Source organism: Eleutherodactylus coqui, chromosome 8 (assembly GCF_035609145.1).
Source record: "Eleutherodactylus coqui strain aEleCoq1 chromosome 8, aEleCoq1.hap1, whole genome shotgun sequence".
In the NCBI taxonomy this organism is placed as follows: domain Eukaryota; kingdom Metazoa; phylum Chordata; class Amphibia; order Anura; family Eleutherodactylidae; genus Eleutherodactylus; species Eleutherodactylus coqui.
This window is the reverse complement of record NC_089844.1, coordinates 87,430,861-87,457,021: the sequence shown is the minus strand read 5'-3', so window position 1 is coordinate 87,457,021 and position 26,161 is coordinate 87,430,861. Positions and strand designations below refer to the sequence as shown.

The 26,161-nt window shown below is 43.2% G+C and overlaps 1 protein-coding gene across 4 annotated transcripts in view; it reads left to right on the top strand.

Annotated features, from left to right (window-relative positions):
• TANC1 (tetratricopeptide repeat, ankyrin repeat and coiled-coil containing 1) overlaps nt 1-26,161 on the top strand; it is a 212,609-nt gene that overhangs the window by 143,124 nt on the left and 43,324 nt on the right. For all 4 annotated transcript variants that reach the window (XM_066575989.1, XM_066575991.1, XM_066575988.1 and 1 more), the window contains exons 10-16: nt 1,401-1,552; nt 1,800-2,031; nt 3,421-3,587; nt 6,984-7,591; nt 10,742-10,850; nt 14,478-14,600; nt 20,853-21,089. In XM_066575989.1, the coding sequence (XP_066432086.1) occupies nt 1,401-1,552; nt 1,800-2,031; nt 3,421-3,587; nt 6,984-7,591; nt 10,742-10,850; nt 14,478-14,600; nt 20,853-21,089 (1,628 nt within the window). The remainder of the gene's footprint in view (nt 1-1,400; nt 1,553-1,799; nt 2,032-3,420; nt 3,588-6,983; nt 7,592-10,741; nt 10,851-14,477; nt 14,601-20,852; nt 21,090-26,161) is intronic.

Below are 26,161 nucleotides of genomic sequence, written 5' to 3'. Positions count from 1 at the left end.
CGAAGAAAGAAGATCCGGCCGCGACGCAGAGAAGATGGCGCCGCCGCGAAGAGAAGAAACGGAGCGGATGGGAGGTGAGTTTATTCTCATTTATTCTGATTTTCAGCGCTCATGTCCGCGGGGCAGGAGGGACCCGCTGCAGATTCTCCATGGAGAATCCGTAGCGGGCCTGATTTTCCCCGTGGACATGAGGCCTTAGTCTATATCCTGCATATAGCTGTGGGCCGATTTGTTGCATATTTTCATCATGCTCCGAATTATCCAACTAAACAAAGTTGGGGAAATGCGTTGAGCCCCCTTTTTTCCATCTGATGGTTATATCTGCTCAAGTCTATATCGTATACTCTCACAGGCTTCTATTGTGGCCTATGTGATGACATTATGTATTAATGCTATTCATACATCCTGACTACCCTCTAGGCCTTATGAAATCTTGTTGGTTCCTCTGCCTCTTTTTCCCACACCTAGCTAGGAATCCAGTAGATTTGCCCTTGGATCTGGGCCTTCTCATTGAGTGGTTTAAGTTACTAGAGCATTTTTATCTTTTTTCCACAATATCTATTACAAACGTCGTTAGGTTCGCACAATGTGTAACCTTTACCATCTACTTTGGGGCCACGACTTTGGTCAGCAATTTTTCCATCCCATAAACCTCATCATTGATGGTCGTTTTTGGCTGACCTATGCCGTTGCACATCAGTCTTGTTTGGTTGTGTCTAGAGGCTCAGGTCCGGTCCATACCAATACCCCTGTCCGTCTAGTGGTATGTTTCTATACGTTTGTATTAATTTGGTATTTATCACCCCTATTTGATATTTTAGACGGCTATAATAAGTTATATTGTAGGGGGGTGTTCGGTAACTGTTTTTTTACCCAGTGTTGGACATTCACTTGACCTGTATACAGTCAAGTTGTCACATGCCATATATTTTGATCCGGACTAGAGTTGCCGTCCATGGTTAATCTTGAAGTACCAGTCTTTGCTGCGGCGGCACCCGCTTCTGCCAGGAAAATCTCATACTGTAAATAAATAAAATCTCTCCATGGAAACGGCATCAAGTTGCCAAAAGACAAGTTAGACTTTCTCCATTTTGGGATCATTTCTTTGGCACAGCTGTTTGTTCAACCTCCAGGCCATTTATTTTAGATTATTTAACAGTCTAAGTTCTTCCTGCCAGATCCATATGAAAACGTCTTGTATGTTTTCCTTTATAAAGTGTGTTGATTTATTAACTGCCAGTCCTACGTATCGGACAAAGTCCTATTTTTGCCAGTTAATGATTTCACTTGGCATTAGATGGGGGGTCGTCCAGGATGTGATCTTGGTTGAGCCCAGCATTTTGCCCCTCTTTTTGTCTTTGCTGAGAACTTCTATTTCTTCTTCACCCTTGCTGTGATAGGTAATGACCATGCCCCAGAGATTCCTCTGTCTCAGACGTCCCCGTTGAGCCTCAGTATGTGCGGTGGAAACACTTTAAAGACTCTGGGCACTCGTGGAAGTCCAGAACACCAAAAGATGATGGATGATTCACTTAAACATCTGGCTTCAAAGGTATTTACATTTTTTAGGTCATACAGTTCTTCTCTTATTACCTAAAATATGAGTAGTAGAACCAATTGTATATATCTCAACAGACTTGGAATATATCCATGGGCAACATTACAAAGCACACTTTAAAATAGGGGTATATTTGTATTTTAGAGAATTACTGTATGAGCCATTTAATATAGATCGTATTTTTGGAAGTTCATTATTATTTTTCTCCTCCTTCCCTCTCTAACATGTTCTGCATCCACAGGTTGTTGCTTATCATTACTGTCAGGCGGATAACACATACACCTGCCTGGTGCCGGAGTTTGTGCACAGTATTGCAGCTCTATTGTGCCGCTCACATCAGCTGACGGCTTACAGAGACCTTCTTATTCGGGAACCTCATTTGCAGAGCATGCTTAGCCTGCGATCTTGTGTACAGGACCCTTTGACTGCCTTTAAGAGAGGAGTCCTGGAGCCAATGGCAAATCTTCGTCGAGGTAGGTGGCAAAATGAACTGGAAACTCATCAATTATGTTAAAATATTTGCTGGCAAGAACTGGCCTAAATTTGCTTACATGAATGCAGTACTTAATAGAGAGACGAAGGAAAATCTTTACAGTTCATTCATCATCTGAAGGATTGCCAATTGGAGATCAATAGACATGGACATAGCTATAGGGGTTTAGCGGGATCAGTCGCACCAGCTCCTTAAGGCTCCTCTGCCACATAAGACAGCCATAATATACACTTATTGTAAAAAAAAACCAGTCCCTTCCCTAGAAGGAGTTGTACGAATGAAACTTTTGTATGCGTCATTGCAACGTTGATATAAGTAAGTGATTACAATATCAGAGCAAAAGGACAATTTACTGCAGAAAACTGAATACTTCAAGTACCCTGTTGGGACGCCTCTAGATTGGATACAAGATGTGATACGGACAGGCATGGAGGCTCTAGTATCCTGTTGTGCCGCCTCTAGCTTGGATACAAGATGTGATACTGATGGGCATGGAGGCTTTAGTACCCTGTTGTACCACCTTTAGCTTGGATACAAGATGTGATACGGGCAGCTAAGGAGGCTCTAGTAATCTGTTGTACCTCCTCCAGCTTGGATACAAGACGTGATAAGGATGGGCATGGGAGGCTCTAGTACCCTGTTGTACCACCTCTAGCTTGGATACAAGATGTGATACAGGCAGGCATGGGGGCTCTAGTACCCTGTTGTACTGCCTCTAGCTTGGATACAAGATGTGATACGGGCGGGCATGGGGGCATAAAGGTTCTGTATGGTATCCTGCTGCATATCTGTCCAAATTTCCTGTTACTGAGCCTCTATATTGTGCAAACTCATCGGCTGTCGAAGCTGGCATCCCAGATGGTGTCTTATATGTTCTATTGGGGATAAACCTGAGGACCGGGCAGCCATGGAAGAGTGACAATGTTGTGGGGACATTCCTGTGACTCCCCTCCCCCCCCCCCCTTTTATATGCGGCCAAGCATTATCTTGCTGGAAAATGCTTTTTGGAAGCTGCCATGGGAGGAATACGTGGCTACAGAATGTCCTGAACATATCATTGAGTTGTCATTGTCCCTCCTACCACTACTAGGGGTGACTGACTGTTGTATGCGATGGCCCTCCGGACCACGTCAACAGCAGTGGGAGCAGAGTGCCGCTCCACAGCAAAGGCAGGATTGAGGCGCTCACCCCTAGACAGTAGAGGTGTATATTGTACTCAGTCCTAGTTATCTATATCCTCACCTGTTACACTGATTGCCCTCAAAGTTATGTCTGCATTAATTAGCAATATTGTTAAACCACTTGTTGACCACTTATTTTAACAATTCATTGGGTTTTGGGTGGTGATTATTTTCTATCCTCTACATAGAACGGAAGATTCCAGAGGAAGAACTCATTATCTTAGTTGATGGTTTAAATGAAGCTGAATTCCACAAGCCCGATTATGGCGACACCATTGCTTCGTTTATAAGCAAAATCGTGCCATCGTTTCCATCCTGGATGAATCTCATTTTGACAGTGCGATCTAATTTTCAGGTAGTATCAATGCTTACTTTCTCTTTTTTTTTATTCTTTTAATATTAGCTGGAAGTAGTCAGCAGTTCACGCTTTCAAAAGTTAACTAGTTTTCAGATGTTCCTGTTTATTTTATGAGTTCTAGATGTAGCAGACCTGAATTTGCCACTTAAAGGGGTTATCCGGTTACTGGACAACATTGCCCCTATACTAGGAACTACGTTGAAATAACAAAAAGAGTTGTACTTACTCTTCCTCTGCTGCGGGCATCCAGCGCTATAGCCCCATTGTCCTCTCCGTGTTTATTATGAAGATGATGTCACAGGAAGTCACCTAACGGCTGCAGCACCACCATCCATTCTCCTAATATCCGCGCTCTCATCCTGGCCGCCATGATGCTAGGATTTCAGAACGGTGATGCTGCAGCCTCTGAATGGCTTTAGCAGTTAGGTTGACTTCCTATAATATCCTCTCCACAACACCGGTAGGATGGTGGGGGTACAATACTGGGTCCCCATGGCAGAGGTGGGGGTAAGTACTGCTGCTCTTTTGTTGTTTTACCATAGTTGGTGGTATGGGGGCAATATTGTCTGTAACTCTTTGGCTTCTTTCAATCTTCTTGGTATGTGCACTGTGATAATGCAATTGTATTGTAGTTTTATCGCAACTACCCGTGTCAGGTTAGCTATAAGCAAGGATTAACTTTTATTGATCGGGAAAGTTTTGGCTAGCCATGCGTTGAATATTGTATTACATGGATAGACTGGAGCAAGAGTTGCCTCTATCCTGGCTCAACGTGCCGGACCCCCACCCCCAGATGTCCATTTGTCATAATAGGACAAATGGACAGGAGGAGTTGTAATGAGAGAACCCCAATAATACTATAGGCAATATTTTGTGTCACCCTTATGAGTTATGCCAACTGACTACTGTGTAAAACGTGAATATTATTGGACCGTAAATCTTCGCTTGTATCTGTTGCTTAATTTGACTATTGTCCTACTTGTACTTCTATTCCTTGTAAAGGAGGTCATTAGGAGGTTATTTGTTTATAAGGCAACACCCACAAACCGTAACCTGTCAGCGCTCGCTGATCTAGATATATACGTTTGTCCTGTTAAACCAGAAAAGTAAAATTGGATCCATTCAGAGTTGCATTAATCAGGCTGCCATTGGAAGACGTTTTCCAGCAGTATCTACACCTTGAGGAATTAGTCTAAAATACATTTTATTGATTTTTGTAAGTGTACTGCAAAGGCAGATTGTTCCTTGAGAAAAACCTTTTAAGTGCTCTGCTTGTCATTGAACTCTTAGTCCGTCCCAGACGTGTAGTATTGGCATTTACTCATTGTTTAGACAAGTTTTACTGAAGTGTTTTCTGTGCCCTCTACCACTTCTGACTGGCAGATGGGGTGCCAAGAGAAAGGTGGGGTAGCAAGTGCATGTAGGACATTTTGGCCACCTGATTGTCACCTTAGGGGGCTGTTTAGTGAATACAAATGTAAGAAAGAAACATGTCTTCATTTTGGGGTGTCTTGTAGATAATTTAAAGGGGACTGTCCAGTAAGAGACTGTCTTTCAACTTGGACCTCATACAAATGCTATATTATGGATTTAATTTTGCACCAAGCGTGGGACCTTTATTGTATCTAAAGTTGCAAATTTCAAAATTATTCAATCCTCATAGCAACACGGTTAATTGGGCAAATTTGCAGACTTTCAGCTGTTTTCAAAAAAATAATCAAAAGAAAAATTTACAAATCTCAACACAACCTAACACTTGTAATGACTACTATAGTCTCAGAATTATTCATCCCCTTTAGGCTGCATCCGCACAGGCTACAAAATCTTGTTACAAAATCATTGCTACAATGGGAAGGTCATGGTTTCCAACGGGTTCTTTCACATTAGCGATGATTTGTAGCAAGGTTTTGTAGCCAGTGTGGATGACCAGTATCTTCAGTACTTAGTAGAGCACCTTTTTGCTGTTACGACCTGCTGTAAACGTGATATGTAGACACCAGCTTCTGACAGCGTTTCAGAGAAATCTAAGTGAAATGTTTTGTCTTGAGCACACCTGATGCAACTAATAAAGTCCTTGATTTGTTGCATCAGGTGTGCTTGAGACAACACCTGATTTGCAAATGTGTGCTCTTAGGAGGGATTCTATTCAGGGAATTGAATCATTCTGAGACTGCTGTAGTTCGTTGGTGGCATTTTGTGTTGAATTTAGAGATACCACTTGTTATATTAGTTGTGTTGAGCTGTTGAAATTGTTTTAATTTGTTTGACTGCTGTATTTTGGCAGCTGCAAATGTGTAAATTTGGTAAATCTAATTTGCAATGTAGGTTGCATAGTTTTGTTTTGTAACTATACATATACCTCCATTTCCTTACATAGAATTCCAACGGAGAAAGAATGTTGGCATGCTCCATTGCTTCTAGGGAAGAATAGCTGCCCTGTTCATGTGTTACTTGACAGAATGTGTATAGCAGCACGCACAGGCTGTACTGCTTTTGCTATGTACATCCCAATTCTATTCACAGTAAAATCATGGCATGGTCACATCCTGATTACAATTCTTGCAATTGTCACAGGTTGCACGCAACTTTTTCCCTCCTGTTGAAACATTGAGGTTTCCTGTCAGTCAGGCCTTGATTGGGACCCACCAGGTCTTCGTTCGGTAAAGCCTTGAATTTACCGCGACTCGTGGTCGACCCTATGCCGCTGTTTGAGCCCTCGCCTTAGAGCTGTAACCTCGTTATTGGTCCTTGGTTTTTATTTGGGCCTAAGAAATGTTATCCAAATTCTACTTCTTTGGAAAAATGCAAGATGTGAAGATAACGAAAAACCAAATCCTACACCTTTTTCTGTTGAATTTCATTTTTCGTAACCATAGAGAGAGAAAGATAAGGTAAACGTCTCGCATACAGACGCAGACATTACCGCGAGGTAATTCCTGCAAAATCATTTTCTTAGCAGAGAGATCTCTATAATACTGTCAGTTCTTCTCTGAGCCGCAGATATTATAGTCTTGCTGGTAATCCTGCTTCACTTGCCAGAATACCTCTAAGTCATTGTTGATCCTGCCGATTACATTACGTCTCGTGTTTGGCTGCCAGGCAATTTACTAAATGCACTTTGAGAGGGATGAAAAACGGTTCGGATAGTCTTGGAGCCGACAGCAGGCAGGTTTGTCACATGTCTGATGTCCAACAGATTAATTTTTCATGCAGTAAAAGCAGCCAGCCATCTGCCTTTCCCATAAGCCAACTTTTATGCAACCTGCAGCTGTTGATAGACCAGTCGTTGAAGGGTTGCTGGGAATTATAGTACACCCTAAGTAGAGGGGTGCGATCTGTCTGCCGCTGTAATAAGTCCGTTAACAAATGTCTACTTTTTTTTTTTAATTCTAGGAAATAACAAGTTCATTGCCCTTGTCCAAGATTTCCTTAGATGATTTCCCCGAGAACAAAGACCTTTACAATGACCTGGCAGCCTATATACAATACAGACACAGCACTAGCCAGGAAATTGCAAACAATATCTCTTTAAATGGGAAAACAGATGCCACCAGCTTCAGCAAACTGTGCGATCACTTGGTGACGAGGAGCCAGGGCTCTTATCTTTACCTGAAGCTCACCTTGGATCTATTCGAAAGGGGCCACTTGGTGATCAAGAGTTCCAGCTATAAGGTGGTGCCAGTTTCCGTCTCGGAGCTTTATTTGCTCCAGTGCAACATGAAGTTCATGACCAACTCAGCCTTTGAGAAAGCACTTCCCATTTTGAACCTGTCCCTGGCCTCGCTGCACCCTATGACGGATGAGCAGATATTCCAGGCCATCAATGCAGGCAGTGTTTATGGCGAACATAACTGGAAAGACTTTCAGCAACGCATGGAACTTCTCTCCTGCTTTTTAATCAAGAGAAGGGACAAGACGCGCATGTTCTGTCACCCGTCCTTTAGGGAATGGCTCGTATGGAGGGCTGATGGAGAGAGCGCCCAGTTCTTATGTGAACCACGGTAAGAGCAGGAGTCATGCCATAAAAGTAGAAAAGAAGTGGTTAATTGTGGAGAATTGCATTTTATTAGAACAGTCCCCAAATCCCCAGCATTTAGCTGTAATCTGTGGAAGGATCTGACTGCAAATGTTCAGTTTTTCTGCAATGGAAATAAAGTATTACTGCGTTCCGCCGCTCCAGGATGATGGATCCTGTTTGTAGCCGAGCTAGGCGCTGGCTTATAAGTGAGGAACCCCTTTTATAAACTTTTTAAGTTGATTTTCTAAACCAAAGCCTGTAAAGGAATGCTCACAAATACCAAGGACTAGTAGAATGGTTGAAGCAGCCATGACCTTGATTGGATCAATGTTTATGTATCATTCTTGCTTATACATTGCAAAGGCTTTGTGCTTCCTGTTACGGTCTTCATTTCTGTTGAAGCAGCTTTGTCCTCGGAGGCAGGTAGAAGGACGTAGCTACCCTTTCCCCTCGAAAATAAGCCCTAGCTGCATTACATTGAAATAAAAATGCAGTGCTCGATAAACAAATCACAGTAATTGTGTTGTGGAGGTGAGATTTATGAACTGGCTGACCAGCGTCATTGATTGGCCAATTCATAAATCCTGCCTCCTCAACACGATGGCTGTGATTGGCTGAGCAGCGGTTGTAAAACTAACCAATGCAGCGCTGGATGAACCAATCACAGCCATAGCATTAGTTCATCGAGTGCTGCATTGATTGGTTCTCGAGCGATGCTGAGCCAATCAGAGCAATCGCTTCCTGGAGGCAGTATTTATGAATCCTGTAACCACGAAGTGATTTTTTGTGGGCGGCCGATGACTGCAGGACATGCTGGAACTCCAGAGAGCAGAGGGAGGTCCTTATCTATATTAATGTGAAAACTTTCCAGTGTAGTTGTAAGACTGTGAGCACTTACTAGTAGATGCAGCAGCACCTTTATGTGAGTTTCTTTGCTGCTTTTTTCAATCCAGAAGCTTCATTTTTCTCCTCTCCATAAACGTCTGTAGGCAGCAGGAGACAACACCATCTCTCACTTCTGGAAACGTATTTCTGTGTCTGTTACTAGAGACAGATTTCACGTGACAACAGGCATTGGACAGCAAATTAGGCAGGTAGACCCCTGGTGGCCAGCACTTTAAAGGAATCTTTCACACAAACATTCTTTGGTGTAAATAAAGAGATTTGCACCCATGCTACAGTAGTTTTCACATTGGCACAAGTTTCTTGAAAAGTCTGTGACCTTTTAAGTTTACTGAAGGTTGATAGCCGCTGTCCTATTTTCACCATTTGGGGATGTACATACGTATATAGAGGAATAGACATTAGAACAGCCTTTTTGGCCATGTGACAGATCTAGAGGTTTCTAGTCTCATGTAATAGTATTTGATAGCGCGCCCCTTCTCTTCTGTAGTTCACAAGATGTTTCCTATTGCAGCTTTGTTGAGCTAATTTGGGAAACCATTATGGCCGGGGCTTCAGCTGAGCTCTGATGGCCATTAACAAGTCATCACTAGAGTGATGTTTCATTTCCTCTGCTGGAAATACCTTAGTGAAGATTATACCAGAAAGCGAGTCTCGGGAGATAAAATGGCTTATCCCAGTCATGTAGAAAGTGCTTTTGACTTGATAGCTGTTATATAATATTAACTACTGTATGCTTTTACTCTTAAGTATCCTCAAATATTTTTTTATTTTAGTTTTTTTTTTTACTTCCAGTAGTTGAAAAAACAAACGTTAAATTCTATTTAGCTACAAATATTTGTTTTTCAGAAGCCCACATGACAACCAATATGGCTGCCATTACATTGCCAACTACTGTAGCTTTCCTGAAATGTAAGAATGTGTCTAGATATTGATACGCCCCCTGTCTCTTATAGCTTGCATAACGGGTCATTTCTAGCTTTCCTGGACTTGGACTTTAGTAGTGCTGAGTGACTACTCTTGTAAGAGTTGTCGGAAACCGATCCAATGAAGAAGCAGCTTAATAGAAGCTTACTGATGAAGACTGCTCGAAAATTCATCAGGGGTTCTTTTTCAGTATGTTCTTTTTAGGGGTATTATTGTATCTTGACACCACCGGAAGTAGTGGTGGAGCCAAGATATATACAGGGTGTTTTGACAGGGGGTTGACGCCCCCTGTTCGTGATTGACTGCACGCCTGTCTCCCCCTCCTCGGGCTCACAGGTCCTGTAGGCGCCGGGCTTCCAACAGCGCTGCTGAATGTGATTGGCTCTGCTCCGTTTTAGCTGGGCCGCAGTGACTCTCCCAGCTGCACGCCTGTCTTCCCTTCCTTGGGCTCACAGGTCCTGTAGGGGACAGCGGCCTTGCAGCCCCGTTGAATGGTATCGGCTCTGCTCCCTCTTAGCGGGCCCGCAATGACTCTCCCTGCCGCCTGTATACTGCCACCTCCGTTCATATTCACTGGGCCGCCATGGAGGAAGGTGAGAGCTGGCGGTCGCTACATGTGAGCGGTGGCTGTGCAGTACGGTGTCAGCTGCTGGTCGCCACATGTCAGCGCTGCAGTGGCACATGTGAGTGGTGCTGAGCTGCGGTGGGGCGCAGTGTGAAGAGTGCAGCAGCGGCTCCCTGTCCATAGTGTGGATTGCTTTTAGCCTGCCCTGGAGGGTTAGGGTTAGGGATTACTATTCCTGTTAGCCTTACATTATTTGCTGTAAATGCTTCCATGTAATTGCTGTAACCTGAAAGCATTGACAGGTAATAAAGTAAGCCTCACAGGAACACCAATCGCTAACCCTAATCCTTCAGGGCAGTCAAAAAGATATCCAGATACTGCTGCTAGGACCTTCTTGAAGATAGCCAATCGGAAGTTTGGGGCGTGACGGGCATTTCATGCAGTTTTTTTTTCAACCAAAGCCAGAAAGAGATTCAAGAGAAATGGGTGAAAAAAGGAAGGATTTATATGTCTCTTTCCTTCTGCATCCACTTCCAACTTATGCTCAAAAACGACATCAATAACCTGTGTGTGAAACCACCTGCTGTTTAGAAAGCCATCTTATTGAGTAAGCTTGCTGCATACTTGTATTTTGCTGGCAGAGCTCTTCCGGGGGAACATACTGTACCTTACTAAAACGTTCTTTGTGTATTTTTGTTCATTTTTGTATTAACATATTTATTTTTGCTCTTTATTTAGCAGTGGACACTCCCTCTTAGCGTTCATGTTTTCTCGACAAGAAGGGAAATTAAATCGCCAACAGACCATGGAACTGGGCCATCATATTTTAAAAGCACACATATTTAAGGTATTTTCTAAATAAATATATATATAATTTCTCACATTTGCTAAAACACTAAAGGGGCTGTACCAAGCTTTAAAGTTATTCACTATTCACAGGAGAATGGATATCTTTGATTGGTGGGGGTCTGACCATTTGGACCTCCACTGATCCTGAGAATATGCGTCCAGTCGGTCCCAAAGTAAATGAAGTAGAGGTCGCGCAGACATGCTGCTGCTCTCCATTCACTTCTGTGACAGCGCCGGAGATTACTGAGTGCGAGTGCTTCGGCAACCACTAGTCATTGAAGTAAGTGGAGCGGCAGCGCACCTGCATGACCTCAGCTTCATTTACTAAGGGACCGACCAAACCTCCATTCTCAGGATCTGTGGTGGTCCCATCGGTTGGTCCCACACTGATCATAAAGTTATCTTCTATCCCGTAGATGCTGAGTAACTTGATACAACCCATTTAACAGGGTTTTTCCATCTTGTAAGGTTATCAGTACTCCTACAGATCCTCAGAAAGAAGCGGCTGCATCTTACCATGCATAGTGGCACCTGACTGTTTTAGTGGCCCTTTTCAAGTCATTTGGACCAATTGTAGTTCTCTGACAGCCAGTTGGCCAGGAAAACTTAGAAATGAACACCAGAGCTATACTCTCTTCATTTTCTGGGTCCTACAGTTTAGACCCCTACAGATCATACATGGTTTACCTTAGTAATATGCCATCACTTTATAGATGGGAAAAGCCTTCAAACAGTATATCCCATTCTGACAACTTGTGTCCATTTTCCCCCATCAAAACATATAGACCTCATAGATGGAGGTCACTGGCTTGGCTGTTAGCCAGAGTGGAGAGCCGCTGCAGAAGAGTTGCTCCTGCTCTGGAGAGGACTCTGTGCCGCCATGTGACTACATGTTACCCAACAGCTTTCCCCAGTGACTTTCAGGTGTGGTGCCCATTGCAATCAGCTGATCACCTGAGCATCCTCTTTGAGAAAAGGGAATTTCCAGATGAGACAACCCCTTTAGCTTGCTTCATTAACCCCTTAAGGACCAGGGTGTTTTGGTCCTAAAGGAGCAGACCCTGTTTAAGGATTTTACCCATTTGGTAATTTTACTGCCCTTTTTTTTTCTTTAGCTGCGCAAATTATTTTTGCAGATTTTTTTTCCATGACACACATAGCTACTTTTTTTATTTTTTTTTTATTTATTTTTTTTTTAACTGACTTTTTAAAAATAAAATAAAGTATGGAAATGGGCTCCTCATTTTGTTTTGGACGTTTTGATATATAATTTTAATAGTTTTGGATTAAAGGGCGTATATAGCTACGGTTTTGGTTGCTGTCGGCGGGGGATTGGTTTCTTTTTATGTACCGTATATACTCGAGTATTAGCCGACCTGAGTATAAGCCAAGTCAATAGGTTTTACCACAAAAAACTGGTAAAACTTATTGACTCGAGTATAAGCCGAGCTATACTAGAGTATATACTAGGTAAAGAAAAAATGCAATAGTCACCTCCCAGCCGGCGTCTGTGTCCCTGGTGCGATGGTCTCCCTGGCGGTGCAGCAAGCTGCTTGAGAATTCTCCCCGCTGTCATCTTCCTGACATTTATGACACCCATGACATCATAACAGCTCTGGTGGACAGTCACATTGTTTTGTTTTTTTATGTCATACTTTTCCATTGTAGCTACATGCACGCATCACACACACAGCTCTGCAACATGCACAGCTCTGCTTCTCCTCCAGGTCCTCAGCTGTGTTTAACAGCTGAGGACCTGACCTGCTTCTGCTTGATTGCAGCAGTGGAGGCTTTAATCCTGTGCCGTATTTTTGCTATCATCCGGAATTAAAGTCCAGAGCCAAGCGCCATATATTTACCACTCTTGGTACTTAAAGGGTTATTTGTGGGTTTTATGTGTTGCTGCTCTCCATTATTGTGGTGTTTTATGCTTTATTTTTCTACTATGGGGTTTTCTGTGGGCATTTGCCATTATACAGTATCATAAGCAAATATAATAAATTTGCAGCATCCCCCCCACCCCCCAAAGAAACTGCGCCAAAACCACATTTAATATAATGTATTCTTAGATGTACAGAATCAGACTTGCAGGTGCACACATGCTGCAGGTGAGGACAGGCCAGCATGGTCTGCCTCCATGAATCGGAACTCTGCTCTAGTCAAACTTTATGAAGCTGGTAACAGAATCTCTTCAAAGCCTGGGCCCAGAGAAACAAAGATAGCCTCTCCACTGCTCTGACTACCTGATGCAAATTGTGTATTAGTATGCATCTGTAGTCTAAGACACTACATGCTGCTCTTACTGAAAACAGCTGCTCACGAGGGCAGCACTGACTAATCAAAGTAGGGTATAGCGTCTCAGACTACTGATGCATACCACTGTAATGCATAGTGTGCATCAGGTAGACAGAGCAGTGTTGCGGCCATCTTTGTTTATCCAGGAAGGGTTGCTTTAAACTTGCTTAATCTACACCTTAGTGCCTTATACATCCTATACACAGCCAAGGCATTTATACGTGGCTTCCATATGTTTTTATTAGGTGGCATCCCAGTAAATTAGCATAAGGTATCATTAAGAAAAAAAAAAATAGTTGTTTTAACCCATGTAGGAATGCTGCCATCGAGTCAGGGTGGGACGCTGGTGCGATTAAAGAGCGGCACTCCCTCCTGGCAGACAACAATCCTTTTGTCTAGAAATCAGAACTTGTCTCAGGTAGTTTATATATTCATTCTCAACAAAGCAAGCTCATTAGCCATTTTGCCTCTTGTAAAATAACAATAAAAAAATAGACACAATGGCAGTGATAAATGGACAATGCTGCAAGGTGTACATCAATTCATTCTTCTGCTGTCCTTAAATATGAAGGTGGGAGACACAACCAGCATTATTGTTTAACTTCAATGACTTTTTTCATTTTTTCATCCATCCACTGGATAGGTCAAAACAGATAGATCAGTGGAGGTCTGATTGCTGAGGCCCCACCGATCCCAATAACAGGGCTATGTTTCTCCTTCTTCCAGCCACTGCAGGTCGCAGCACCGCCCTGCAATGACATCACATTGAACGGAGTGACGGTCGTGCACGACACCCCCACCTTCTTCATTCTCAGTGAGGCTGCTGGAGATAGTGGCGTGCTTGTACTCGGCTATTACAAACAGCCCGATTGAAATGAATAGAGCAGTGGCACCATGCATGACTGTCATTCCACTCAATCTGACATCACTGCGAGTCGATGCAACGATCCCACAGTGGCAAGAAGGGGATAAGGGACCTCTATTCTAGGGATTTGTGGGGTCCCACACGTTGGCCTCCCACCAATCTATCAGTTTTCACTTATTTGGGAATTAGTGAAAATGGGAAAAAATGTTCGGCCTCCGGAATACCCCTTTAAGGAAACCATACAAAAGTTATAGGAACTTGGAAGGAGAGGCTTTTGTCATGGTAGATTTGCCTCAATTTCATCTCCTACCATGAAATATAAACATTTTGTGGGAGGCGAGAACACCAGTGAAAAATATTTAGAATGTGTTTTATAAATGGCGCCCACACGAGGTAATTTAAACGTCTTTGAATGTTTGGGAAAATTTCATCAATTGTAATGAGGTGTTTCCTTAATTATTTTAGGGACTCAGTAAGAAAAGCGGAGTGTCCTCCACCACTCTGCAGGCCTTGTGGATCGGATACAGCACAGACGGTTTGTCAGCAGCACTCGCCTCTCTGAGGAACTTGTACACCCCAAACGTTAAGGTAATGATGTTTCTAAATGAACTTTTCTGCATAGTCTGAGATCAGAGCAGCCAAGCCCTGTGACCACAACTCCGGATTTAGGGACTGTGCTCTTTGGATGCTGGTTAACTAAAGAAACTTAACAATGTCTTAGTACGTGGTCAAGACATGACATCAGAGAAACATGAACTGTGCGAGATCATTACTGAGCCGTTCATGCCTCAAACTGTACAAAAGTTGTCTGTGCCCTTAGTCCCGGCGGCCGGAGCTAAAGAGGACAACGTGATGTATGCCTGTTAATTTAGGAGACTGAAAAGACGTGTATTCTATAGAGGATGGTAAGAAAGGGGAAAGAATGCGGCAGAAAGAAAGAAGTTGTCTGGGATTAGAAATAAGGAATTGCTTTTTTCTTTCCAGAAACAGCGCCGCTCTTGTGTATGGCAGCGCATCCCATTTGAAGGGGTATTTCTAAAATCTACTTTTATCACCTATCTACAAGGTAGGTGATAAAAGTCTGAATGTGGGTGTCTCGACACTGAATCCCTAGAATTGGGGGTCCCATGTTCCCCTCTCCTCCTCACTGTGGACTCTCTCCCTCCCCTCACAGTGAGAAGGACATTGAATGGTGTGACAGCCATGCATGTGCAGCGCCACTCCATTCATCTTCAGTGAGACTGCTCAAGATAGCCAAGTGCTTTTACTATTTCCATCAACCCCGTTGAAATTAATGGAGCAGCAGCCCCCCATGCCTGGCTGCCGCACCAATCAGTCTCCACTTCACTGTGAGGGGGTGCAGCAAACCCACAACGAAGAGGGGAGGGGGATACGGCACGTATTTGACTAGCATATTACGCACGCCTAATACTCGGTGAACGGCGTCAACGAAAGTACATTGATTTTCATTGCTCCATTCACAAATGCGTATATTTATTGCATATATTACATGCATAAAAAAGAATGCAGCAGTTTCTTTTTTACCGCTTATTACGCGTGTTCAGCCATATTGTTTTCTATGGGTACATTGTATATGTACAGTGTTTTTTTTCGTATGTTCCTAAGAAACATGAGGAGAAAATGCAAAAGAACAAACAAAACAAAAACAACCAGGAAGCTGGTGCGTGATGGCATGCTTAAAATACACTGTTCATATGCAGACATACGCGTGCAAAAACGACGATACGCAGGGATACGTAGTTCCCTACGCAGTAAAATGCTGCATGCTTTTTTTTTTTTTTAATGCAGTGTATTGCTGTACGGGTGTGTGAACCCGGGCCAAAGACCACTCTAACGGTTTTTTATAGTGTTTGTTGGACGTTTTTAACAGCAGCTAGAGACGTTATACTGAGCCTCCATTTATTTAAATGGGGCTTCTCAGACGAGGGTTTTAGCGTGCTAGAATGAATGCGCTGCATCGTCCTTTTGAAATTAATTGGTCGCGTTAAAAACGCTGTAAAACGCTGTTCACTATGCCACTGGGAGGGGAAAAAATGGTGACGCCAGCAACGTTCTTTGCCTGCAGGCTTCATTTTTATTTTCAAGGGCCTGACCAAATCCTGATTGAGCCTGTCTGGGGGTCTTCACACACATTCGATTGTTGCTTGATCCCTCTATAACTGTCAGGTTTGGCTGACTTTGATTTAATGTGTGTGGCCAGCTTTATAATCCAGACTATTTGATAAACTGACTCCTATAAAGTGCAATTAAACCCAGATAAAAGGAATCTTAACGTCCATTTAGACACAACGATTATTGCTCAAAATTAACTCAAAAGCCGTCATTTGAGCGTTAACCATTGCGGCTATCATGCACTATTTGTTCATCGCTCATTTCTAGCCAACTAGAAATGAGCGATGAGCCTTATCCGTGCCGCCCGCAGATATCTCCGCGAGTGGTTCTGATAGCATTCTTTCAGCTGGTATCTCGCTGGCAGTTCTCAGCAGGACACCAACTGAAAGCACTGAGAACAATGCAGCTGTCTGCATATTTAAAAACGGCTGTATTGTTCTCAGAGCTATTGTGGTGGTATCCTGCTCCGCCCGTATAACTCTTAAGTAGCTAATTAGTTACTTAGTTATGCAAAGATGATCACTCAAACTGTCGTTTGAGCAATTTTTGAGGAATTATCGCTCCGTGTAAATGGGCCTTTACTGTATATTGCTCAGATCTGCATATACTGGATGGTGTAAACATTTTAGACAGGCAGAAAAATGCTGCAAAAATAGAAGTGTTAATAGCTTGTTGGTCAATTAACAAAATGTAAAGTGAATGAACAAAAGAGAAATCAGAACTCGTTCTGCTGTAGAATAAATTGTGAGCCAATCAGATGCCTTCTATTTTTGAAAAATAATTCTTACTTTGCAGCATTTTTTCCACACCTGCCTAAAACGTTTACACAGTCCTGTATAGTGTAAACATATAATCTGCATCTTCATTATTTCACGACTATTCAGCTGTAGAATGGAGAATGCACTATACACCCATTGTCGTTCTACATACTGTTTGACTTATTGTTTTACTCCTCCGACCTAAACCTTTTGATTAATTCTGCACTTCTCATTTTTTCCAGTGCTTTCTGTACATGTTAGTGTATAGGATGTATAATAACGGGGAGTCGGGGGGTCTCTGCATCTGCACGTTAATTGCTGTTTTGTCATCTTCTGTTCATCAGTTGGAGATTAGTAGTATCTGAAACTTTATGCCAGATTAGCGAAACCAAACAAGTGGGGCTTTCACAAGGCAAAGGAGAAGCCCTCCTCACTAATGCGTAGGCTGGGTACTGCTTTGTGCTCCTCAGTATTGGGGATAGGTTGCAGGAATCCTAGTATGGCTTTATTATCAGTGCAGAAAAGGGTCTCTCTGTTGTGAAGGGAAACTCCAAGACTCCGTGCACAATTATAAGTGAACCTATGGTTGTATATTGAAAAATTGCTTTTCTAGCAATTCTTTGCTATGCAATGCTGAAACATTAAGGGAACACTTAAGCATCCTAGTATAACCCCCAAGTCACTTACACTTTAGGGATATCAATCTGTCCAGGTAGGAAGCAGAAGGGATTGGGAATGAGAGGCAACAACAAGACAACATGCAAAAATGGAGATCATTCCCCTTTCCTGACTGTTTCTTCTCTAGTTTGGCATTTTGCTAGTGTTCTTGTCACAACTGGTACATGAGGTGCTACATGCAGCCCAATTAGGTTGCACAGGTAGTCCTGCTCTTCCAGGACTATATATATGTATAGTGTCTCAGAGTAGAGGACTCCACAGCACTTGCTTTTGTGTGTTGTCTATGTTTCTGCGTGTGTTCGTGTGTCTCTTTAGGGTAGGTCAGTTTTTGGTGTTTGTGTCTTCAAATGTGTCTGTGCTTCTGTCACCCTAAACTGCTCGGGGTTGTGCGAATGGAGAGTGGGCGAGTTAGGGGGCGGGGCAAAGATAGAAGGAGAAGGAAAGAGAACCGAGATGTAGTCTGGGGAGGAGGATGTGTGAAGGAGACTTTGGCTGTGACGCTGCCTTAGGCAAAAGCTCAAACCCATCTCACCTGGAAATGGGATGTGACCTGTCTGGGGATGAAGAGCCGGTAGAACTTTGGAGAAGGAGTCGGTAAAGAGTGTTACCCACTCCCCTTCTTAACTACAGAAGTGTTAAGACAAGAGCCACTCCGCATCAAGCTTGGCGTGAGTGAGTGTGTGAAATGACCGTTGGGTCTACTATGAGAGGGTCTAAGAAATAGAGAGACTGTCCGTATTTCCTCTGCCATGCTGAGAGCTCTCCCTTGTACAAGCCCCCATTAGATAACTGAGACTGAGACTGATGGCTGCAATGCTTCTGGGAGGGAGCGTTAGCATGTGGAAGTTTATCGGTGACTGTGAGGGAAAGATGGGCCAAATCTGTTACCTAAGACTGTTAAAGCATGTATTAAGAAAACCAATGTTACAGATGTTATGTAAACCATGTGCCTCCGGTTTAAACAACATTTGGACTATTGACTATTTATTTGGTCCCGATGTTTCATTACCTTTAAGAGGCACTGGCGTCACGAGAACATTCAAATTATAATGGTTACTACCATTTCTATTATTTTGCCAACTGTGCTCAGTTGTGCCGGACTGCATTTGGACATTCCGAGGAGGGACAGTAGAGCTGTCATTGAAAACAATCTTAATCCCCGCTGTCTCCTCATGAAGGGCTGCGCTTGGCTACCACATATGCTGTTGCAAGAAGGCTTACTGTTGCCTCGGAGCTCAATCTCATGAGCATGGAGCATATACCAGGACATGCATGGGCTGTTACACAAGAAGAGCTAGACAGAGTAGTAGAATGGTATTGACCCAGCATCCAGACAAGTAGGATACTGCCAGAGCCCTACAAAATGACCTTCAGCAGGCTACTGTCCTGCATGTTTCTAACCAAACTTATATGCAAATTCCTTGAGTGTGGCATGAAGGCGCAATGCCCTATAAGTGGGACTTGTGCTTACAGCCCAGCACCATCCAGTTCAATTGGCGTTCGCCAGAGACCATCCAAATTGACAGGTTCGTCCTTAGTGCCCTGTTCTCCTCACAGATTAGAACAGGTTCACCTTGAGCTTGTGACAGACGGGAAAGGGTCAACTTGAGTCTTTCCTTCATCAATCCGATGTGTGATTTAAATGTTCCTGTAATTTGTTTGAGCAGTGTAAATCTATTCTCACTAACCTAGCAGATGATGTATATGGACAGGTCACTGCCTCCTATGAAGTCATCACACTCCTCTACTGCTGCTGTCCTCATTATCAGCATCTGTAGACGGCTCCGACCATATTCACCTCATCATAGGGAATGTTCATGATAAGCGAAGGATGATGCATATTAACACTCTAGCTTTCATATATCATTGAGATTATTTTGGCTCCAATTGCTAACAAAGAATATGCTACAAATCCACTGTTTCTCTTACATTAGAATTTGCCTTGAATTAAAAGGGTTGTTCAGATTAGAAAACCCATGTCCATATACATTATCAGGGAGTAAACAATTGATGGTGCTTAGGACTCTCGTCTCTTGTTCGGAGGGGAGAGTGGCTACAAAGAGCGTCTCACCCTCGGGAGGACCTGTCCTGTAGTACACAGACAATCCATTGCCTTGAATAGGCGCTGTGTAATGCTTCATTTTTCCTTTTGGGGCACCGCAGGGAAATTGAACACTTACTGCCAGGTTTGTCCATAGATTGCAGCTGATCACTGGGTGTTGAAGAAGGGAAACACTTTGTGATTAGCTCACTGTCAAGTGACTCTTCTAACAAGTAGAGATTGTCAAAGCTGAGAACCCACTTCAGAAGAAATTTGTACTAAAAATTAAATACTTTTTTTTTCTTCAAACATATATTGTAACAAATCATACGTCACATTCTTTTCTCAACAGCATCTGCCAAACTCTGTAGAAGTGAAACCTAGAATACAGTGGAAAAGCCATCAGTCTTTTGCATTGCCTGGCTTCTTTCACCGACTGTTATAGCAATCTGCAAAACTCAATATAGTAAACAGCAATTTAATTTAATCATATCAAAGGGAAACTCCGGCAAAAAATTCTTCCCAGACTCCCTACTGAATAAACTATGTGGGAATTTGTTAGGCAGCCTCCAAATAAGGTTGGGTATTAACTTACCGACCAGTAAAGGTGATCACATTGGATCTGGTAGCACTAAGGCCGGCAACGCTCTGCTCCGGCTCTCCACTTCTTTAATAAATCACATATAAGTCTTTCAAGAGGTACGAAGAACTATAGATATGTGGGATTAAATTAGTAGCCTTAGTGTTAGTGGCAATCCCATTGAACTACTTGCCTGCATTACGGCGTGCTGTGCTGCGGCCCCTGCCTCTGAATACAGCACCCTTAGGTCACATCAAACCTATGTGTGAACCTGGGCCTAGACAGAGTTCTGACGACTAATATGTTAGTCGGTCTGAGCGCTGCTCTTGGAACTCTTGATGTGTTCTCCAGAAGCTCTGGCACTACTCTTCAGTCCGTCAGGGGAGGATTTAGTTACTTTGCAGAGTCTTGTAACATTCTGCACATTCATTGGCTTTGTTTCATTATACAGAACTCATTTATCAGGACTCCCTAATAGACTAAAATGTATTCACAATTCAAAGAAAGTGATGATATCTGGTTGCACCGACTACCCATATATATGTGCCTTTAGTGACTTTAGCAGCACTTGGCCCAGGTTAATTTGCAGGAGCTCCATACATCATCTGTGTATCCAACTATTTTAATGTTTGCCTTGATTTTGCTTTCAGGTGAGCCGACTTTTGATCTTGGCCGGCGCCAACGTAAACTATAGGACCGAGGTTTTAAACAATGCCCCTATAGTCTGTGTCCAGGCTCACCTTGGCCATGAGGAGATGGTTAGCCTTTTGCTGGAATATGGTGCCTTTGTGGACGGGGCATCAGAAAGTGGAATGACTCCTTTGTGCTACGCAGCTGCCTCCGGACACTTCAGCATTGTGTCTCTTCTTTGCAAAAAAGAAGCCAAGGTAATACTAGCGATAAGTTACCATTTATCTCTTTGCCCTGGTTATAGTTTAGCTGATATAGAATATTATATTGTATTTTGTGCCTTTCTTTACACTCTTAGGCCACATTCACACCTGCGATAGAGGCTCCATTCAGAGCCTCCAGTACAGATCCGGCATACAATCCAGGATGAGCTAGCACAGCATGCTGCGCTATTTTATCCAGTGAACATATCAGAAGCTGGAGAAACCCCATTATACTCTTTTGGGCCTGTTCAATGCCATTTGTTTCTATTTGGGCAGGGATTCCATTTTCTGTGTTCCATAATGGAGCAGGGGATATGAATCACCGAAGAGAAAACAAGCGCAGATGTGAATGTGATCTTACTAAGAATGCCTATCTTATAGCTGATCCATAGGTTTAAAGAAGTATCTTTGCATATTAATTCCTCAACATTTTCAAGATTTCTGTTTGCTGTCAGTGAATGGGGACATTTTTGTTTACCCCAGCTGAGTGTCTATTCTAGAGTTGTATGATATAAATGCATGGGATTGTATTGGGTCCTGTTTTCAGTCGTCCAACATGGCTGACACAATCCTCAGACTACCTAATCATCCACAATGAATTGGTCAAAGCCGCTAATATGATTAGCAATGGCCAGTCGGATAGTAATGCACAGTGAACATTAGGTAATTTGAAAACTGATGCAGCCATCTTCGATAGTCGAATACAGTGCCCGAAAGCGTCGTTTATGGAGAATTGACAAAGAGGAACAACTGCAGTATACCCCCTCGTCCCTTCTGTCGGAGGGTAGAATTTTATCCCAAAACAGGAGCATCACTTTAGAGTGAAATGGAGCTTTCAAAAAACTTTTTAGATGTTATAGGGACTTGTCAAAAGTTCTGCTTGGTACTGAACCCCCCACAATTTTTAGAGCAAAGCAGCAAAAGTGCTCTACTGAGGGCCGTCTCTGCATGCTAGCGAAAAACAGGCTCAATCGAAAGTCTATGAGCCCATCTTTTGTGCTCTCTAGCTGAAGACAGGCGAATGGACTTTCTTATGAGACCATCTTCAATCAGTAAGCAGAGACAGCTCTCTGCTGAGTGCTTCTGCTGCTTTGTTGTAGCCATTGGTGGGGGTCTCAGCACTGGGACCCCCAGCGACCAAAAGTTGTTTAAGTGCAGTTACACTTTAGGCCGCCTACACACGGGCGGAAATCCCGCGGCGGTATTTCCTGTGGGATTTCCGCCACTGAAAGTTTGCATAGGAGTGCATTACAATACGCACTCCTATGCAGACGGCCGCGGTTTGGCTGCGCGAAATCTCGCGGGGCAAACAAACCGCGGCATGTCCTATTTTTGTGCGGGGCTCGCACTCACCCGGCCGCCGGCTCCGGTCTGCGCATGCGCTGGCTGCGCCGCAGCCGGCACATGAAGGAGCCGGGGCCGCCAGGCGCGGGTGAGTACGCGCTCGTCCCTGCAGGCTCTCGGGTCGGGTCCCGCGGCGAGAATTCTCGCTGCCGGATCCGACCCGCTCGTCTGCAGGCGGCCTTAGTTTCTAACAAACCTGATGCAGAGAAACACCAAAGACTGTCCATTAGAAGAATTGCCCTTTCACAGTGAACACATGGCTTTGCCTGCAATCCTGGAATGAATCGTGTAAAGCAGGGGTCCCCAACTCCAGTCCTCAGGGACCACCAACAGGTCATGTTTTCAGGATATCCTATGGTAAGAACACCTGTGGCAATGTCTGAGGCACCGACAATAATGACATCACCTGTGCAACACTGAGGAAATCCTGAAAACATGACCTGTTGGGGGTCCCTGAGGACTGGAGTTGGGGAACACTGGTGTAAAGTATCTGGGAGTGTTTGAGCATCTCACCTTCTAGAAGACATGGGATTGTCTTAGGTTTATTTGTTCTTTGAATGTCTGCAGTATGTGTTGCAAATTATAATATACTGATAATTTGCTTCTTGTTTAACCTTTAGCAAAAAACAATAAAAATTAAATGGTAAAATAGTTAATAAAATAATAAAAATGAAATAAACACTTGGAGTAGAATTTTATTTAGCTTTTTCCTAGTAATTCTTTTTTCTGGGGCTAACGGTCCCTATAAGTTTAGTTGGTGTGGAGTCCGCATAACCTCTATTCATACACATCCGGTCTCCTATTCCTGCGGTGTTCCCCAGCAAAGCCAGCACAGACACAGACCGTTTGACTGTCCAGAAGACATGAATGAAAATGGCCTTCTGACAAGAGTCAAGCTTACTATGCGCATGCTGACTGTGCCGGGCGACACCACAGGACTGGGAGACCGGGTAGGTATGAAAAAAAGCTCCCTGGACTCCATCACCTAAACTAGAAGCATCATAACTTACTTTATGGTGCTTCTAGTTGATGACAGCTTCCCTTTAAGGCTTCTGCGCATGTAAAACAACTAAATGAAGCAAGCAATCTTGTTTAAAATGTCTTACCGTTTTGTGTCTGCAGCTCCTATGCAGACCTAAGTATCTCTGTGTTCACAAACCCTGTGTAGTTTGATCCTAATAGCCACAGTTCATCTGTTCCCTACTTCTTGATTATACATATTTTTAGCAAGAAGTAGGGAACAAAAAGAAGTGAGTATGACTGCAAAAGAAGACTGCAGCCAGTCTGTTAGTAGACTGTAACTATGGAGACACATAGGTCTCCCTAATTAGTAGTCTTCGGTAAGAGATCCTGTGTGCCATGTTGCTGCATTCTTCATTTTAGATGCATTAGAGCAATAACATGAATTGTCTTTTTATTGCGTTTACCTTCTGTGTAATGATTTGTGTAACCAAATTCAAAGTTTTATAGCTGAATTGATTGTATGTTTGGATAATTATAATAAATAGTCACATAATAGACCAATTATGTAAAGGAAGACATCTGCAGAAGCATTCAGCCAATAAACCAGCCATTGGTGAACGTTTGCACTTATTCTGTGGTTTATGTAGTATATGAGATGTGGAAAGTGATACAACATGAACTGCAGCCAAGTGTTGTGACTATAATGGCGGTATCACTGCCTCGCTGATTATGTTTTGGGGTAATTATACGTTCGGCCGTAGTTACCTCCCACACTACATTGTGATGCTTACAACACCAGACGGACTGTAACTGAAGCATGCAGAGCCGACTTTCTATGTCTATGGAGCTGGCTTGCTGTATGGCCCATGAGGTGTTGTGGTTGACTGTGTTGCTGGATCGTAATGAGCCCCTTCCTCCCTAATAATCAGCAGATGTTGTGACTTCCTCTCTTAATGACATTCATTGACGACTGACTTCCTGTACTGGTGTTGCTGGATTGCAAATATTATTCCAGCTCTTGACTTTTTTGGCCAACATTAGTTGTAGAATTTATTAGCTTTTGCATGTTTTCCTGCAATTTAGGCGTTGTTCACACTAATGTCCCTGATGGACATGACGGATCAGTTGTCATCTTTTTTGTTTTTTTTGCATCCATTGGCCTATAATGGGTCCGTCAGGCTTTAGAATGTTCAGTCCTGACGACTCCTCCAGAGTGTTGGATGCCCTTCGCAGCACCTCTCCTATATGGCTAATAGGACAAGAGTCCCAAGCATGAGACCCCCTACTGTATGATGTCCATAGTGTCTAACCGTAAATACAGACAAAGCTTTCCTTAATGGGGCAACCCCTTTGAGTTTCTTAAATACTTTACATTACTAGACCCTCCGTCACTTAACCCTTTCAGTGGCAGGTTTAGGTAGTCTTCAGCACATTTCAACACTGATTTTTAGGAGATTTTCCGGGCGTGCCACTAAAGGGGTTAATAGATACATCTTATGTTGCTGTCGGTCCATATATTACATGCTTTTGCTCAATTAAAGGTAACCCATCATCTCTTTTGTGTGCATAAATCTGGCTATACCAGTAAAACAATGAAGTTTTATACCTTACAAAACGTATTTTTGTTACATGTTTTGATCAACTCGTACCTTGAAAAAGATGATATAAACGTTTTCCCCACTCTGCATGTACATTCATGGCAAGCGCTCCAGTCGGTGCACGGTACTGTCTCTCCGGGCTGGACTATGTCCCCTAACGTCGCCCCTCTCTGGCACTGATGATATAGGAGACATCAGTGCTGTTGATCATGAATCAAGAAGGAGGGGACTAGCGATGCATGCGCAGGTCAATCTTGCGAGTCTGCCCAAAAACTAGCCAGATGATGTGTGCATGCTCTGGGAGGGGATATCCCAGCGCATGCACAATCTCCTATGACATCCACAGAAATATGCCAGAAAGGGGCGTTGTTTGGAGACCCAGTCCAACAAGGAGAATTGGTCTGGCCAGGCAACCGAACTGCTTGTCGTGAATTTACTTGTGGTGCTGGTAAAGTTTATACCATCCTTTTCAAATAATTAGTTGATCAAAATGTTTACCAAAATAAATTTTGTAAAGTACAATTCTTCATTGTTTTACTGGTTTTATGTACACAAAAATGATGAGCGGTTCCCTTTTACATCTTCATGCCATACAAGGATCCTTGATCTGAAAGGGGTTGTCCGCATGTTATTGCATTTTTTTGTACTGTCCATAAATGACCATTTTAAGCCCAACAAGGTGACATGGAGAACCAGGAGGTGATCTGTGGCTCCACTGTTCACAAGCGGCCAGGGCCAATCAGGTGGACCATAAAGGCTGCAGAATCTGTAATACTACTAAATTAGTCTCTTTGTATTTGCATGGCCAGTTATGGACACACTAAAACAAGTACTGAAGCCAAGACAAACCCTCTAATCCTGCTGGTCACAGTCCGTAGACTGAATATGTATTCATAGCAACAGGGGCTGTGAAAGAGGGAGGCTGAAGGACGGGCAACAGCGGAGGCCTTATTTACTAAATGGTTGAGAACCCAACAATAAAGTATATGGCAGACTTAAAGGGGAAACTGTCAGTAGATTCATGCTGTAACCACAGATTACAGAGAGACTCGTCAAGCCTGGCTTGGAGAAAAGCTGGAAGGAAATCGTCCAAGGACGCATCTCCTTGTGCTCAGCTCTTTTTTAGGACTTTTCTTTGAAATGGCGCAGCTTTTCGTAGTG